This window comes from Equus asinus, chromosome 8 (assembly GCF_041296235.1).
Source record: "Equus asinus isolate D_3611 breed Donkey chromosome 8, EquAss-T2T_v2, whole genome shotgun sequence".
Classification (NCBI taxonomy): domain Eukaryota; kingdom Metazoa; phylum Chordata; class Mammalia; order Perissodactyla; family Equidae; genus Equus; species Equus asinus.
The window spans coordinates 52,062,450-52,077,442 of record NC_091797.1 but is presented as its reverse complement, the minus strand read 5'-3'; the positions used below and the strand labels follow the sequence as shown (position 1 = coordinate 52,077,442).

General features: G+C 45.1%; 1 protein-coding gene across 1 annotated transcript; it reads right to left on the bottom strand.

Annotated features, from left to right (window-relative positions):
* Nucleotides 1-1,581: 1,581 nt before the first annotated feature.
* NHLRC1 (NHL repeat containing E3 ubiquitin protein ligase 1) lies at nucleotides 1,582-8,796 on the bottom strand. The gene has a single exon (XM_070515597.1). The coding sequence runs from the start codon at nucleotides 8,721-8,723 to the stop codon at nucleotides 7,536-7,538; it is 1,188 nt and encodes a 395-aa protein (XP_070371698.1). The 5' UTR covers nucleotides 8,724-8,796; the 3' UTR covers nucleotides 1,582-7,535.
* Between the last annotated feature and the right edge of the window lie 6,197 nt (nucleotides 8,797-14,993).

Below are 14,993 nucleotides of genomic sequence, written 5' to 3'. Positions count from 1 at the left end.
TGTGGGATCTCCAAACCTGAACTTCAGCTGAATGTCACTAAAATTCACTTTGCAGAAGAGCTTGCCATTTATGTGATACATTCACTGTTTTACAAAATTTCAGTCTACGAAGGGATTTCTAGGAATATTAATTCCACAGAGATGAGTCAACTCAATTTAAGAATGGTAACAGTTGGGGCTGGCCTGGTGGTGCAGCGGTTAAGCACACGTTCTGCTTCAACGGCGGGGGGTTCTCTGGTTCGGATCCCAGGTGCGGACATGGCACCGCTTGGCAAGCCATGCTGTGGTAGGAGTCCCATGTATAAAGTAGAGGAAGATGGGCACGGATGTTAGCTCAGGGCCAGTCTCCCTCAGCAAAAAGAGGAGGATTGGCAGCAGTTATCTCAGGGCTAATCTGCGTCAAAAAAAAAAATGGTAACAGTAGTTTTTGCTAATAAAAAGTGATTAAATATTTCTATGCTTATCTAGGTTTTATAACTCTACAACGAGCACATGTTACTTCTACAATTCACGGGTGGGGGGATTACGAAGAGACATCCACCAAGGAAAGGGCAGGTAACACAAGGGAGAAATGGAAGAGAGCTCTGGGGCCTCAATGTTTGGAAAGAGTGGCCTCTCACAGGACAGGCTTCTGCCACTTGGCTCCCGGCTCTTGAAGCCTCTTCCCACCTTAAGAGTTCAGCTCTACACTGGGTGTCAGAGAGCTACAGAGCACTGTAGGCCACGCAGCTAAAGAATTACACTCTCTGAGTTCTGAAAATAACAAGAACATTTCATTATCCTTTAGCAAAAGCATTTGGTTTAAGGGAAATATCAGAACTTGACACCCATCACTCGGAGCCCTCCTAACACCCAGTCACAGGCAGCTTCCGCCTTGCCATGTAAACAGGCCTTTTCTCTCCACAGAACCTCAAAGAAGGCGCCATTGTGTGGATCGTGTGGCACTTAGAAATCGACGGATTCAGTCGACATTATGAGTTGAAGCTCTGAAACCTGAGGAGGGTAGCAACATTTCTTCCCAAAGAGCATTCTCTAATGCTGATACAAGTTGATGTGAATGGGAGATGTGGTGGGGATAACACCACAAAGGGACAGCTGGGGCTTGTTTTTCTCTTAAGCCATGGGACCCAACCCTGGCTGCACACAGAGTCACCCAGGAGAGATTTTTAAAAATATCTGCTCTCCCCCAACCCAAACACAACAGGATTTGGTTATGCAATCTTGGGCCTCACAGCATCTTCACCTGTAAAATTACCTTAATAAAACCTGTTGTGGGGCTGGCCCTGTGGCCGAGTGGTTAAGTTCGCATGCTCTGCTTCGCCAGCCTAGGGTTTGGATCCTGGGCACGGACATGGCACCCCTCATTAGGGCATGTTGAGGCGGTGTCCCACATGCCACAACTAGAAGGACCCACAACTAATATATACAACTATGTACTGGGGGGGCTGGGGAGAAAAAGCAGGAAAAAAAAAAAGAGTGGCAACAGTTGTTAGCTCAGGTGCCAATCTTTAAAAAAAAAAAACCTGTCCTGTCCACCTCAAGAGATGTTGTGAGGACCAAATAAGTGAACAGTGTTGTGAAACAACTTTCAAGTATTATGAAAATGTTAGTTATGTTTAAGTTCTTTAATCACACTCGCTTGAAACCAAAGGCTCCTTTTTATAACAAGGGCATGCGCTACTGGCATACATTTAATGACCATGAAATAGAATGAATTTCTGTGGCCCCATAGGGACAGAGTCTTGTGACGCTGGACTCATTAGGGCATACTTGTGCCACCACTAAAGAGGCTGGCCTCATGGTTATGGTCTAATTGGTCAATTTGGAAATACCATGGTGTTCTCTTGGGCCAGTGTGCATACAAACCTGGATGCTATTTGAGAAAGAAACAGTAGGCCATCTCAGTAGATGCAGTGAAGGAATAAAATAAAAGTTGACTTAAGGAAACTTGGGACAAAAAAGGTCGATTTGTAAAGAATGTAAGAACTTTACCAGTAAAAGATCTCACGTCAGTGACACATGTGCATGTACACGTGTGTGCGTATTCCCAGACTTTGATCTTTAGATCCTTTCCCACCAGGGGGGTCAATGTAGAATATGGAAAGGTCCAGTTTCTAGTCCTGGTTCTGCCCCTAACTACCTGTGTGACCTAAACCAGTTCTTCTACAACTCAGTAGGCCTCGGTTGTCATTTCAGTGCATGGTAATAGAAAATTTCGAAGTTTCCTTCCAGTCCTAAAGTCTGTGGCTTGAAGCACAATTTCATAGGATCGTTCTATAAGTGATTTTAGATTTTTGTTGTCGCTACTCTTATGACCTTGTTAGTCAAACCAATGACTGATTTGACCAGAGGTCTGTCAGGAAATTAGCCCCCTTTTATATCATTATTTCTTCAGGAAAATATGAGCTGCTCTTCAACTACTGTAATGGACACAGCACGTATCATAATTTGCAGCCAGTCAGTCAACAAAGGTCTGTGGTTGGGCTGCCCATGCTGTATGAGTGGTTCCTGGGAAACTAGAATCCTCTTTATGTATCCATTATTAGCCAAAATTAACCCTGAGATGACTTCAACAGTGCTCCAAGCCCACCACCAGTGAGGGATAGAGGACACTTTCAGTTCCTCCTCTTCCCTCCTGGAGTTGACATCATGGCGATATTGGAGAGCAAGGACACTGGTGTTGTCTCTGCTCTTCAGTGTTTGACAAAAGATGCGACTCATGACTACTCAGGCAACCCCCACACCTCAAAGGCCCATGTGCTTGGTGAAAATGGAAATGTGGTAATTTTCTTCACCCAATATACAACCCAGGCTACCACAAAGTCACCATAATGCTTTTGTAACTGTCTATGAGTCACTCAGCAAACCCACCACAAATTGTTTTAATTCTAGACCAGCTTCCCCAAGCTACCCAGCTACATACAGCACTTCTCCTTTATTTTGTAAGCATTTTATTTTATTTTATTTTAAGATTGGCCCTGAGCGAACATCGGTTGCCAATCTTTTTTTTCTTCTTCTTCTCCCCAAAGTCCCCCAGTACATAGTTGTATATTCTAGTTGTAGGCCCTTTAGTTCTGCTGTGTGGGACACTGCCTCAGCATGGCTTGATGAACCGTGCTAGATCCGCGCCCAGGATCCGAACCAGCAAAACCAGGGGCTGCCGAAGCAGAATGCACAAACTCAACCACTTGGCCACAGGGCCAGCCCTAGCATTTCCCTTTTATCAGCAAAAGGAACACATAGTCTAGAAAAATTCCTTGGGAAAAACATATGAATTCAACAGATATTTCTGGACGCCTACAATGTGTCAGGCAGTGTTCTGGCCACTAGGGAAACAGCTGTGACCGACACAAACGTCTTTGCCTTGGGGAGTTGACATTCTAGTTGGTAAAGCTGCCAAAAAACATGCTTTTCAGATTCTTCTTCATATCTTTTAAACACAGTCCAGCTTGTCATGATCTTTCTTAAGATGTAGCACCCCCAAATTGAGCAAAAACTCCATCCAAGTATTCTAAAGTAGAACCTGGCCTTCCAGATGGTGATGAAAGTGTATTTTTAAACTTATATTTACCTTTGTCAAGACAGAAGGATTGGATGTATTTTATTTAAGAGTTTGTTGGCTTGATTTATAACTCAGATATTTAGACCTGTGGTATGTGGGCCTCCACTTGTGCTCTCGTCTCAGGACCCACCTGTACTGGGGGCGGATGCATTGACGGGACAGTGCTGCTCCCCTCAGAGTTAATGTCTTACTTATGGCATCAAAATCAGGAGGCTTAAGTTCAATTTTCTCCAAACAAATCAACAACATAGCATAATTTTTGTTAGGTACTTTCTGTTGCAACAAACTCGCACAGCTTAGCTTCCTGGGTGCGTTTTCTCCTCCCTTTCTAACCTGGATTCCTCGCAGCTGTCTCTCTTCTCTGCCCCACAGCTGCTTCCCAGCCCTGATTCTGGCTTGCTCACAGCTGCTGTGCCCCTCTAACTGAGCAGGCTTTCAGCATCCCCCCACAGGCTGCCATCTGCCTGATTCGCATTTGGAGGGACATTGATGGCTAGGCTGTTCTTTAGTTAGTTGTGCACCCCTGTCCAATCAGCTCTTGCTGGAGGGGGTCATGTAGTAGAAAATATGGTGGCTGAGAGCTGGCTCATCAGTAAGGCCTGTGGGAGGAGCCATTTTCCTTAGAAGTGTCTGTGGGCACAGGAGACACCATGATGGTTCGGTACAGTAGTTGTGGTGAGTCTTGCAGCCTCCCTATCATAGTTTCTACACATTCTTCCAGAAAACAGTTCATCTCCTTATTAACCGTGATACGTCACCATAGCGCATCACCGTTAGTGGAGCACTAGCCACCAGGACCCATGTTTTCTTTCTGTGGCAGATGTGAGGAGGATTAAATGCGATCATCACTAGTTCTTCCTCCTTTTTCTGAGGTGCACGGGACATACTGCTTTCCTCAAAAGGTGCATAACTCACCATTGGTGGGGTCTGCATCCCACTTAGTTGGGAGTCAGGAAAGGTCTCGAGAAGGCCCTAGCAAAATGGTGATGGTTTGGGTCCTGGGATCCAGAGTGAGACTTGCTGGAGGGGAGATTTATGAATCTGAACCAAGGTCCTTAGAAAAGGCCAAGGGAAAAGATTGAGAAAACCAAGTTCACAAGGCAGAACAAGGTCAAAAACAGGAGACAATCCAAGGATCAGGAATGAGGCAAAACTGGAATGGATGGAGAGTGATGTGAGAGCCGCTGAGATGGGAGCTGGAGTGCCTGCACTTGGCTTTTATGGACTCACCGGTGGCGCATGGCGGGCAGCACTGGCCTAAAGGCTTGTGACTGAGGGGGATGTTCAGGAAGAGCCTGTTTCTGCTCCTTCTCCATTTACTCCCGGCGACATTCTTTTGTCTCCACTCTCTGGAGAGTCATTCCAACTGCCCTCCATCACCTTTGACTTTCTGCTGCAGTTATTTCCTCCCGCCTGTCTCAGACTCTTCAATCTCCTTCATAACCTGGAATTCAGTGTGACATGCTGCAAGCCCTTTAACCAGTTTGCTTTAAGGAACACAGCCCAGAAGATGAATTTAGCATCTGCCTTGCAGGTCACTGAACCTGTTCCCTCAGCAAGCACACGCTCGGAGATCAGGAACAACAAGCCTTGTGTCTTCCCCAGGGAGACCCCGCTCCCACATTACGCCATTCCTGGGAAAAGCTGCTTTCTCTTTGTGTTGTATATCCTGCCCCACCCACTCCCAAGCCTAATAATCTACCAAGTAGAGGTATCAGTTAACAAAGTCACTTGTAGCAATTCTCTGATTGGCTCCCACAACCTCTCACAGGCTCACACCCCATTCTTCCAGTTGAGTAATCCACATGGTAACAAGTAATACTTTGGTCACACACCTCCACGTGTGCTGCATATACCTTTCCTACAAGTGCTGTCTGAAAAAGACACACACACAGCTCTATAGTCAAAGATGATGCCGCTGATAATTCCAAATAGGAGGAAGTCCCTTGAATTGGCTCAACTGAACCTGAGGCCATTAAAATGTCATTATTCCTAAGGAAACCCTTTTACAGATTAATCCACAGTTGCTCTACTTGCAAATGACGACGTCAGAACCCATATCTCTACCTGAGACAATTTTTCCTGTTACACAATGCAGAATACCTGTGAAGTCGCCAACCTAAGGGTGACTTCCAAGGGTGGGGTGAACGTAGGGGCAAGGGCGTCGTCCCAGAATCCCTATTTGGAATGCATTTACACATGGTGGTCCAAGGTGCCTGGCTTCTTACTATTGTGCTATAGGATGGGAGCACTGAAAGCAAGGTGGACTTTTGTGGACTGGCATGGGAGCCAAGCTCTCTCTTAGCTCTAAAGGACAGATTTACAACCTTTTGGAACATATCTTCCTCATCATTTGGGGGCTGTCTCTAGTGTGTACATTATATCTATTAAAACTTTGTAGATCCAGCCCTGATGGCCCAGCAGTTAAAGTTCTGAGTGCTCTGCTTCAGCAGCCCAGGTTTGGTTCCTGGGCACGGAACCACACCACCCATCTGTCAGCAGCCATGCTGTGGTGGTGGCTCACATAGAAGAAGCAGAACTTACAACTATACACAACTATGTCCTGGGGCTTTGAGGGGCAAAAGGGGAGAAAAAGGAGGAAGATTGGCAACAGATGTTAGCTTAGGGTGAATCTTCCCCTGAAAAAATAAAAAAACCTGATTCCTTCATGGATTCCTTAAAAGCAACAACAAAAAACAATTCTTTGCATAATAGAATTCTGTTGTTGATAAAGCATCTGCTACGACCTAATGCAAACTTTTACCTTTCAAAGCCAGTATTTTCTCCCTAAGGAAAAATTTTTGCTGCTGCTTCTGAGGTGCTGGTTACTTGGTACTATTTCAACACCCCTAAACTCTGAGGTATTTACACTAGCTGAAAACACCAACTTATAAGGAACTGGCCACTTCACCTGAAATTTCCACCTATTCATTTACTCAATTGCAACATTAAGCAGGCCTTATCTTGGTCAATGCTATACTTCAATTCAGGAAGTATTTAAGTGTTTACCATTGGCCTAGATGCTGACTTAGGCTCAAGGGAGGTGTTTATTGAGTACACAGTGTTTGCAACAGAGAAAAATCCCATCCTAGCAGTGCTTCAGGTTACCATTGATAATGAAAAGGCAGGCAAAATCACTTTTGCCACGAGGCGATCATGGTGGCTTATCTCCAAATTAACATAAACATGTAACAGGAACATCATCCAGCCCTTGAACACTGGTATGGATGTAGAGTGTTTTGCAGTAGTTTAGAATCAACGCCAATACAAGCCTTTCTCAACCAACCAACTAGTATTCCCTGAGCGCCTGTAGTGGGCGAGACACAGGTACTAAAAGACACATCTACCTTTTGAATAAGCAGTTCAACTGTTTTTCTTATTCAAGTAACTCAGGATCCACAGTAACTCCAGCCAATGTGCCATCAGAGGAGTTGCAAGTTGAACTGAAGCCCACTACGAAATCCTTTTTCTCTTGCCCTCTCTATAAAGTCTCCTTTCTCTGTGCATCCAACTAAAATTAATAGCTAGTAAAAAGAGCACACATAGCAACAATCTACAGTCACGTATTTTTTTCCACATCTCTTATTTAAGAGCCAGGGGTTTTGGAGTCAGAATTGAGTTCCAATTGTCAGAGTAAGGAAATGTGACCTTGGGTAAGTCACTTAAACTCTCTGGGTCTCAGTTTTCTCTTCTTTAAAATGGAATTAATAATCGAAATTACCTCACTGGGTAGCTGTAAGGACTAAATAAGCTAAGATTTGCACATTTCTTAGCACAGGGAGTCCATATTCAATAAATGGTAGATTTAATTATTATGCTTTAATAATTGCCTGAACCTTTACAAGTTTGCCAGGCAGTTATAATTCTCTCTGTTGGACAGAGGAGATTAAGTAATTTAGCGGGGGTTAAACAATTCATCAGTGGCAGTTCCAGGGCTTCTGAGTCCAGGCCCGGGGACCCCCACCACACCCCATCACGCCCAGTCCACCTTGTAGACTTTTATAGAATGGGCTGCACTGTCCAGCACAAGAAGAGCATTCTCCTTGGTGAAGGTCAGCGCCACAGGATGGGAAAGACCATGGGTGATGATGGGCTTCAGTACCGGAAACTCCTCTGGTTTTCCTAAGCATAGGACAGCCTGACTAGACGTGTCCGCAACAATGACATTCCCCTGGTGGTCAAAGGTCACAGCAGAGGCAGTTATTTTGGAGGGGAAGAAGAGGCTCAGTCCAAAGGTATCCACCTGGCCGATGAGCTGCATAGTCGCGTTGAACACCTTCACCGTGGTGCTGCAGGCCCCGGGCTCCAGAGCCAGGGGGCGCTCGAGGACCGCAATGGCACCGGTGAGCCAAGACACGGCCACCCCTCGTGGGTTGCACAGATGAGCTTGCAACCTTTCGGTTCTCCGGAGGACCCCTTCCGGAAAGTCGACTTCCAGGAGGTGCAGGGACCCTGCCTCCGCATCAGTTACCACGACGCCATTCTGAGGGGTGGTCTCCACGCCCCAAGGTAAGGAGAACTGGCCTCCAATGACAAGCTTGATCTGGCCAAAAAAATCAAACACTTTGATGGAGCGGTCGCCGGCATCGGTGACAACCACATGGCAGTCGTTGGTGACGGTGACATCAAGTGGGTACCTAATCTCCTGAGCAGCGTCCCCCTTCTCTCCAAACTGATGAGCACATCCTCCCCCGGAGTCAAAGATCTTGACTCGCCTCCTGCCGTCGTGTACCACCACGACGCGCCCCGTCTTGGGACACAGCGCCAGCCCGGTAGGGTTGACCAGGGTCCCCCAGCCGCCGAAGGTGTGGTGGCAGGTGAGGGCCCCGGGGCCGCAGGGGGCGGCGCAGTGGGCGGCCGGGGCCGTGCGAAGCGCGGAGCCCAGGAGCTCCAGGAGGTGCAACACTGGCAGGCAGTCGCTGGTGTCACAGCCCCGGCAGGCTCGCCGGCAGAAGGGGCACTCCAAGGCCAACGTCCGAGGGTGCGCCAGGGCGGCCACGCAGGCCAGGCAGACCACGTGGCCGCAGGGCAGGTTGCGTGGGCGCCGCTGCTGGCGGTGGCCGAACCTCTCAAAGCACACCTTGCACTCGAGCAGGCTGATCTCAGCCTCGCGCACGAGTTCCCGCAGCGCCGGCCCGCTCCCCGTGGCCTCGGCACCCATCGCGCGGCCCTGGGCGCTCCTCTTGAGCCTCCAGCCTACCCGGCCGGACGCCGCCCCCGCGCTGCCCTTGGTCACGGTCACGGGGCGGGGCGCTGGTCCTGACGTTGATCGCTGCAGGCCGCTAGGACGCGATCTGCTGCCCCCTGGTGGGCGCGCGCGGCAGTCTTTCCTGATAGTGGACATTTACAGAATGCAGCCGCAGCGCACGGTCAGACCTGTAATTTTCACAGCAGTCGTGCATGGAAACAAGCGGGTTGCTCCCTACCCTTAAGTGGCAATGCAAGAACCAGAACTCAGTCTTCCAACCCTGGTGCCCTGCACTTTCCAGTTCGCAGAGCTGGGTGCTGGGTGCTAGGACTGGCCGGGCATAAAACATGGTCTCATAGCTCGTGATGCTTATGATCTGATTGGCAAAACACAGACACACGAGGGAAGTTAAACTTCTAGGGGGTGAGGCAGGTGTGTGTACTTCTTTTGTGTCTTCTATCACATTGGTATTAAAGTAGATGCTTAATGAATACTTATAAAATGAATTCATGTGTGAACGAAGGAATGTTATAGAACAATACAAGAAACCTACCAGGTGAATGAGTGTCAGATGGGGGAACCAGGGCTGGGAATGTCTTCCAGAGGAATTAATATGAAATAAGAAAGCTGCTACTCCTAATTGCTAAAGAACCTACTCCATGCCTGCCCTCTTTTGAGTGGTTTCCATAGATTGTCTTATTTAAACCTCATGGCACTCCTTTAAGGGTATGTTACTTTCATCATCCCTTCTCTACAATAGAATTCACAGAGGTTAAGTATTTTGCCCAGGGTCACATGGCTAGGAATTTGACAGGACTGGGATTGGAAGCCACACTCTTAACTATCCTAGTGGTTTTCAAACTTGGCAAACTTGGCCCATGGTAAATACCTGGGTCTCATCCCAAGGTTTAATTCGTCCAGGGTGTGGTCTGGGCATCTGGAGTTTTTTAAAGCTCCCCAGATGATGACAATGTGCAGCCAAGTTTGGGAACCACTGTACTGCAATACTCCCTTCAAACAGCACCCAGTTCAGTTCTTCCAACCTCAGTCAAAACTGAAAGAAAAGAGAACCGACCATATGTTAGAAAATCTTCAAACAGGAGACAACGCAATGTCTCTCAGGAATCCATTGCAATACTACAATCTCTCGTTTTTAGGAGTTCCCCCTCCCCTCCAATGTCTTACATGAACGTTGTCTTTATAAAACCACATGTCAGATCACTTCTCTTCATTTAGAGATCATTACCATGACCATTCACCCTCTCGTTTGCTAGACTTCTGAGACAACAAGGAATTTTTATCCCCTATTAAAACCTCTGGAGGGAGCTTTAATGTAAGACAAGAAAGAACATTTTCTTGTTAAGTGTTGCATAATTCAAAGATTATCTGTGTAGTAGAACATAATAACCAACTTAATATTATAATTTCAGACTATAATGCATTTCCATTCCAAATAAATAGCCAACTAAAGTCATATCAAATAGAAATTACTGGGCCAGCCTAGTGGGGCAGCTATTAAGTGTGCATGTTCCACTTCAGCAGCCCAGGGTTCACTGTTTCGGATCCCAGGTGCAGACGTGGCACCGCTTGGCAGGCCATGCTGTGGTAGGCATCCCACGTATAAAGTAGAGGAAGATGGGCAGGGATGTTAGCTCAGGGCCAGTCTTCCTCAGCAAAAAAAAAGAGGAGGATTGGCAGCAGATGTTAGCTCAGGGCTAATCTTCCTCAAAAAAAAAAATATTAAAAAGAAAAAAATAGAAATTACTTTCTAAAGTAATCTTTAAATCAAGAAATAGATTCAAGACACCAAAAATGGAATACTTTTGGAATAGTATTGTCTAATAGAAATATAATGAAAGCCACATTATTAACATTAAATTTTCTAGTAGCCACATTTTAGAAAGTAAAAAGAAACTAGTGAAATTAATTTAATTGAATATTTTATTTAACCCAAAATATTATCATTTTGACATGTAATCACTATAAAAATTATTGAGGGTTTTTTTTTAGTGCTAAGTAAAAGCTAGTGTTTTATGCTCACAGACATCCTGTCACACTAGTCCCATTTCAAGTGTTCAGTAACCACATGCAGCTGGTGGCTTTCACACGGAGGAGGACAGATCTGAAACAAGTCTGTGCTATGATATATTGCCTTCTCAAGGTGCTTTCCAAACTAATTGATCTTTGACTTGTTTCTAATTTGTCTCTGCTCCAGCAATGTTTTAAAATGGATCCAAAGACCTCAACTCATTGCTGACGGTGGCGGAACTTAGACCCTTCAGTGACATTCTGCCAGCCTGGGTGTGACTCCCAGGAGAGCAACTGCAGGGCTCAGCAACCTTGCTCTGCTCCCAGATAATCTTACTTTCTTCTTCTTGATCCTTTGCTGCCCCCGCAGGGCACCCGGTAGTACTGCACCAAGAGCCAGAAGGTGTTTGGGGAGGTATACCAGAAAAAACCGCAATAAACCTGAGATATTTAAGAATTTCGCCGTAATCATTCTACCGCTTGGTAGTTAGGCAGCACAATGGCTCTAGAAAGTGCTGTGGCACATACATAGACAATCCACCCTAATGATTTGCTGTCAAGACTCTAATTGGTAAGTTTGAAGTATGGAAATAGAACTTCGTGGCATTTGATTGGGAGCTGTGGTTTTTTCAATTACACAAAGCCTCAGAACTAAAAGCATGTGGGTTTGAGTCTTTCACAATTGAGGATCCCCACATTCTAGCTGGGCATCCTTAGCAATCATTTTTTTCATGTTTGCTGCCTCCATGTGGAATTAAACACAGATTCTGTTCCAGCATTCCTGTCAATCCAGTCCTCTCTTTGCTCTTGTCCTTTTTCTACTTTACCAAGTATATGAAGTTCTATTTCTCTTTTTATCCATTCTTAAAATTGCTCTTTTTTTTTTTTTAAAGATTTTATTTTTTCCTTTTTCTCCCCAAAGCCCCCCGGTACATAGTTGTGTATTCTTCGTTGTGGGTTCTTCTAGTTGTGGCATGTGGAATGCTGCCTCAGCGTGGTCTGATGAGCAGTGCCACGTCCGCGCTCAGGATTCGAACTAACGAAACACTGGGCCGCCTGCATCGGAGCTCGCGAATGTAACCACTCGGCCAAGGGGCCAGCCCCTTAAAATTGCTCTTTATCTGCATCTCCTCTTTCTTTTGCTCCTGTCTCTGAAGAGATAAACTAAGTTCCAGGAGAGCAGGAACCACGTCTGGTTTTCTTTGATACCATATCCCCAGCGTCTGGCACATGCCTGATACACAGTAGGAGCCTAACAAATGTTTTTTAAATGGATGAATCAATGAATGAATGAATACTTAAAAGGATACTACTTCCAGGCAGCGAACTCAAACGTTATACCTTTTTTTTTGATGCTTCTCTGGTATTTATAAGAAGAGTTGTTAGGAAAGTAGCATTTATCCAGGAATCAGGCTAAGCATTTTGCTCATCTCTAGAGTCAATGCTGATAGGTTTCTCAAATACTTTGTAGAGTATAATCTTTGTCACATATATGCACACATTGATTAACAGAAGAAATGCCCTGACTCTGACTCTAACACTGTAAGTTTCCTGTGATGAATCTTTCCTCCCCATGGCAGAGACTCCATGATTTCCACTGTGATTCCTCTAATACTCCTCACTTAGAAGGTCCTGAATAGCATAGCCATCTCTTCCTGCTTCCACCTAGAATGAGCCCTGAGGGTTGTGAGGGCAGAGGGCTTGAAGAATAGAACTTGTGGTCAGTGGGTGACGTATGTGCAAAGGACCGTGGGGCAGAGGAGGGAAAATGGGGACCCAGCTTAGGATGGTTACAGCAGGGAAGAGGCAGTGCAGGGGAGCAGGCTGCGAATCTGGGGAGGGAGGGAGTGCTGAGGCAGGCAGCTCCTGGCTTTGCAAGTGTGGCAAGATACGCCACATCTGTGCAGTTTAGAAGGAGTCCCAGAACAAGTGCAATGATGCAGTTACATCCCAGACCGTACCTGACAATGGCCTGAGAGAAAGGCAGAGGAGCAAGCCATTTGGAATAGAATCTCTGTTAGGGAGGAGAGGCGCCACCTTTCAAAGGAGAAGTAAAAACAGTAGGCGCTTTAGTATGGGCTTGGGAGCCCACGAGAGCGAAAATGTGCTACCTTTGCCAACTTGAATCCCTCCTGGGTTGGTCGGTTTTGAGTTTCAGACCAGCTTCAGGGCACCTCCTCACCAGGTGAATTTCGTATTGCCTGTGTGGTTCCTTGGACTCTGAACTGAGCGCTGGTGACAGCTCCAGCTTTGTTCTCCCCCAGGAACATCCTGTCTTCCAGCGCCCCCTCTGACCACCATCTAATTTCGTAACTCACACTCAATGTGCTCGGCTTCCCAAGGGTGAGGGGTTTGGCGGGGAGGGGAAGAGTGGTTCGGCCTTGAATGTTTTGAGCACCTACAGAAAAATGAGCTGGAGCTGTATGGGTGGAAATGGGAATTTGGAGATTTTAATGTTTCTCAAATTTGAAAAATTGGAGTGTTTCTCAGGGCGCCATCTTTGGTCTTTTTCTCTTCTCTTCCTACCTGCTTTCCCTGAGCAATGTCTTCCTCATTTATTCATGGTTTAAGTGGCCACTTATTCGTTGACCTGTGTGTATCCCTAATGCAGTCTTACTACACTAAACAGTAACATTCAGTGTTTGGTCTCTGCCATTAGCACCTACAATTCCTCAGAACAGAACTCTTGTCTTCAATCATCAGTGAATGCTTATCTCCTAGCACTTTCAAGAGTACTTACATTTGTTGAATGACTCTAATAACAGGGAAAGATTAAATAATTATGGTACTGCGATGTGACAGAACATTATGCAGCTATTACAAAATCTTTTTTTAAAAAAAACATTTAGTGACATGAGAACGGGCTGATGAAATACTAGAGAAGATAGTAGAGATCCAATATCCATATTATGATCTCAACTTTACAACAATATACGTGTGTGAGCAGACAAAAAAGATAAGAAAACAAATCACCATTTTAATGGTAAACATCTCTAGTTAAAGGATTTGGCTGCCTTTGTTTTTTCTCCTTTAGAATTTCCTATACTTCCTCGATTTTCAATGAGAAAGTACTATTTTATTATTACTTAAATATAAATAAATGTTAATATCTTGTGGCGTATTTGATTTCTAAATGCTTCCCTTGATTATTCTCTTTCTACCTGCCCTTGAGAGTTAACACTAATATTGAAACAAATTTCTATTAATACCTACTGGTAGGGATCACGGATTTTCAGGCATATATTTTCAGTTAAAATTAAACTACACATTAAAGCTACACATAAAGCACATAATAAATGAAGCTGGACCATGATTATTTGCCACAAACCAGCAGAGTCACTGTGCTTAATGTCCTTGTATGAAATTCTATCCTCGCTGCATCAACTTAGCCACTTCAGTGAACTTCCAATATAATGTTTTATAAGAAAGAAAGCAGATCAGATAAGAAGCAATGGGAAGTCAGAGCAGTAAGGATTAAGGACAATTTTGGTTTTTTAAAAGCTCTAAGTAGAAATCTTTTTTTAAAGGAAAGATCTTTAAAGAGTGTGTGCTATATATATATACACACAAACACACATCTGTATCACACTCTTATTAAAATAAAACAGTGAGAGGTGTGCACTACAGTTGTGAGTGGGAAAAACTGGGACTAATTTCTCTATGGGTGAGATTTCTAATTGTCACTTCATTCTTCTGCCTGGGGAATCCCCTTTCATCTGACAGTATCTCTCACAAGGTACATCTTTCGGGCCACCTTCTGAGGTCCCCATACCCTTAACCCTTTAGAGAACCGCCAGCTCCTCAGAGGTAGGTGTTAAAGCTTCGGTTGTATTCCTTTGTATTTTTCCTTTCACACTCACCTAAATAGACTATGACATACTCCTCTTGTTTCGTCCAGCCACTGAAAACATTAAGGGTGCATATGCTGGTGCACACATGCCTGATGTTCAAGCAGGGCAAGGCATTTCCTAAATCACTGTGTGCAGGGCCCAGAGGCTCAGGTAATCTATTATTTGTATTACAAGGTTAAATAAAAGGCATTTTTGGAAGATTCTGAACATAATTCAATTGCTCTAAAAATGATGTATATGTAGTATATCCTCCATCTTGAGACTTTTTGAAAGGTATTTCCCCAAGGAGGATATGCAGTATGTAAAAGATCAACTACATAAGGATATCTCATTTAATTCTTTAGGCACAAGTTACAGAAACTAA

Excerpts from the sequence above, each read along its gene's own strand:
- NHLRC1 (XM_070515597.1), bottom strand. The coding sequence starts at position 8,723 with ATGGGTGCCGAGGCCACGGGGAGCGGGCCGGCGCTGCGGGAACTCGTG.